General features: G+C 29.8%; 1 protein-coding gene across 1 annotated transcript in view; it reads left to right on the top strand.

The window, feature by feature from the left end:
- Positions 1-378: 378 nt before the first annotated feature.
- LOC106881002 (HMG box-containing protein 1) overlaps positions 379-1,834 on the top strand; it is a 64,234-nt gene continuing 62,778 nt past the window's right edge. The window contains exon 1 of the mRNA XM_052972165.1: positions 379-425. Coding sequence (XP_052828125.1) covers positions 411-425 — 15 coding nt within the window. The 5' untranslated portion in view covers positions 379-410. The remainder of the gene's footprint in view (positions 426-1,834) is intronic.

Raw genomic sequence — 1,834 nt, 5'->3', positions numbered from 1 at the left:
ATTGAAGCAATGAGGTAATGGCTTAGATGAGATGCTGTCAAAATAAATATACGTTTGTGATGTTAAATCAGTGGTTTTCTTTGCTATACCTATGTGAATAACTCCATGATAAAAATACCAAGTATACTAAGAACTCTAACAAGTTAGAATAGCGATATAGGAATTGAGAAACTACATAAAAAAAACTTTACAATATTTACTAAGAGACAGATAGCACTACCAACAACAACAAGACGAAAACGAGTGCATATTCCTAATACGAATAAGAGTAATACGGCAGAAAGAAAAAAAATGAGTAGGAGAGGGAGAAAGAGAGTGACCAATGAGAACGGTAGGGGCGACTAGCTCATGACCGACAACAACCAATCAAACGACTGCTTTCGTTTAAGTCCAGTCGCAATTTTGAGAAGATGGCGTCGGTTGGGGTGAGTTTGGCTCATTTAAATTTAACCCAATTGTTTAATGTTGCACGTTTGGCTTTGGTGGTCATCTCATCAAAGCACGTAGAGCAGTATTTATGTGCTATCTAATATTTTAATTTTCTCTCTGTTAGTTATCACTTTTGTTACGAATAGATTTTGAGTTTTTATAAACTTTATAACAGTATATTATGTTTTTATATCTTCCTTTATTTAACTTTCACCACTTCAAACTTCAATCAACTTCTTTACTATAAATACTATCATCGTCACTAGTGTTGTTATTTTCCAATTAATATCTGTTGCCATTTGAGTAATGTATATAAATGTACATAATATTTCATGTATGTAGATATATATTTATATTTATATAATGTAAATATATACATATATATCTGTATGCTTGCTTACAATAATTACTACACTTTTTACTATTTACTTTTTGTTGCCCTTGAGCAAAAGAAATCATTATTAATGTTTATTTTTACTGTCCCGTCAGTATCTGTTGCTGTTGTTTGTTGCGATTATATATATATCTATATATATATATATATAAATATAGATATAGATGTATGTAAATAATATGTAGATATTTATACATGCACACACACACATATTTGTATATATTGTAATTATGATCAGTACTACCAGTTCTTCGAAATAACTTTTCACAACTTTCTTTTCTCTGAACGTGTTTTATGTGCGTGTATGTATGGATGCAAAATATTGCTAGTTTGTTGAAGTTGTTGAAGTAACTTTAGTCACTTTGAAAATGAATAAACAATACGCCAGCAATAACATTCCCTCTCTCTCCCTCCCTCTCCCCCCTCTCTCTCTCTCTCTATATATATATATATATATATATACATATATATATATATATATATATATATATATATATCCTTTCTCTCATCTGTTTGATTTTTTTCGTTCTTGTAGTTTTTCTCATTTGTTGTTAGTATTGTATTTTGTATGTACATTATTTTAAAAATTCTAATTTAAAATATGTCTCGTGCTAAGTACTTTGAATTTTATGCGCCCCCTCCCATCGCCTGTCAACATCACAATCAAAGACAATGTTTATAAACTAACGGTGAATGAAAAAAAGAAATAAGGGATATCTATCTACTTTTGACAATTCTCTTTTGGATCTTTCCCTGTTGACATTAATTTGATTAATTCTTCTGTTACCCAAAACACTTGACTTACGTTGATTTATGTTCCTATATATATATATATATATATCAACGTATGTAAAGTATGTGTATTAATATGTTGGTTTATTTGAGTGCAGCAAGAGTTTCTTTGCTATATCCTTTATCTATATATCGCTTACTGACTGCGCTACAATGCACGTTCAAAACAATGGTTCTAGTTCATGTTTACATAGGACTTATATGTTAACTAATATATAC

The sequence above is a fragment of the Octopus bimaculoides genome, chromosome 1 (assembly GCF_001194135.2).
Source record: "Octopus bimaculoides isolate UCB-OBI-ISO-001 chromosome 1, ASM119413v2, whole genome shotgun sequence".
Taxonomy (NCBI): Eukaryota; Metazoa; Mollusca; class Cephalopoda; order Octopoda; family Octopodidae; genus Octopus; species Octopus bimaculoides.
The sequence above is the reverse complement of the archived record's forward strand: the minus strand, read 5'-3'. Positions and strand labels throughout refer to the sequence as shown.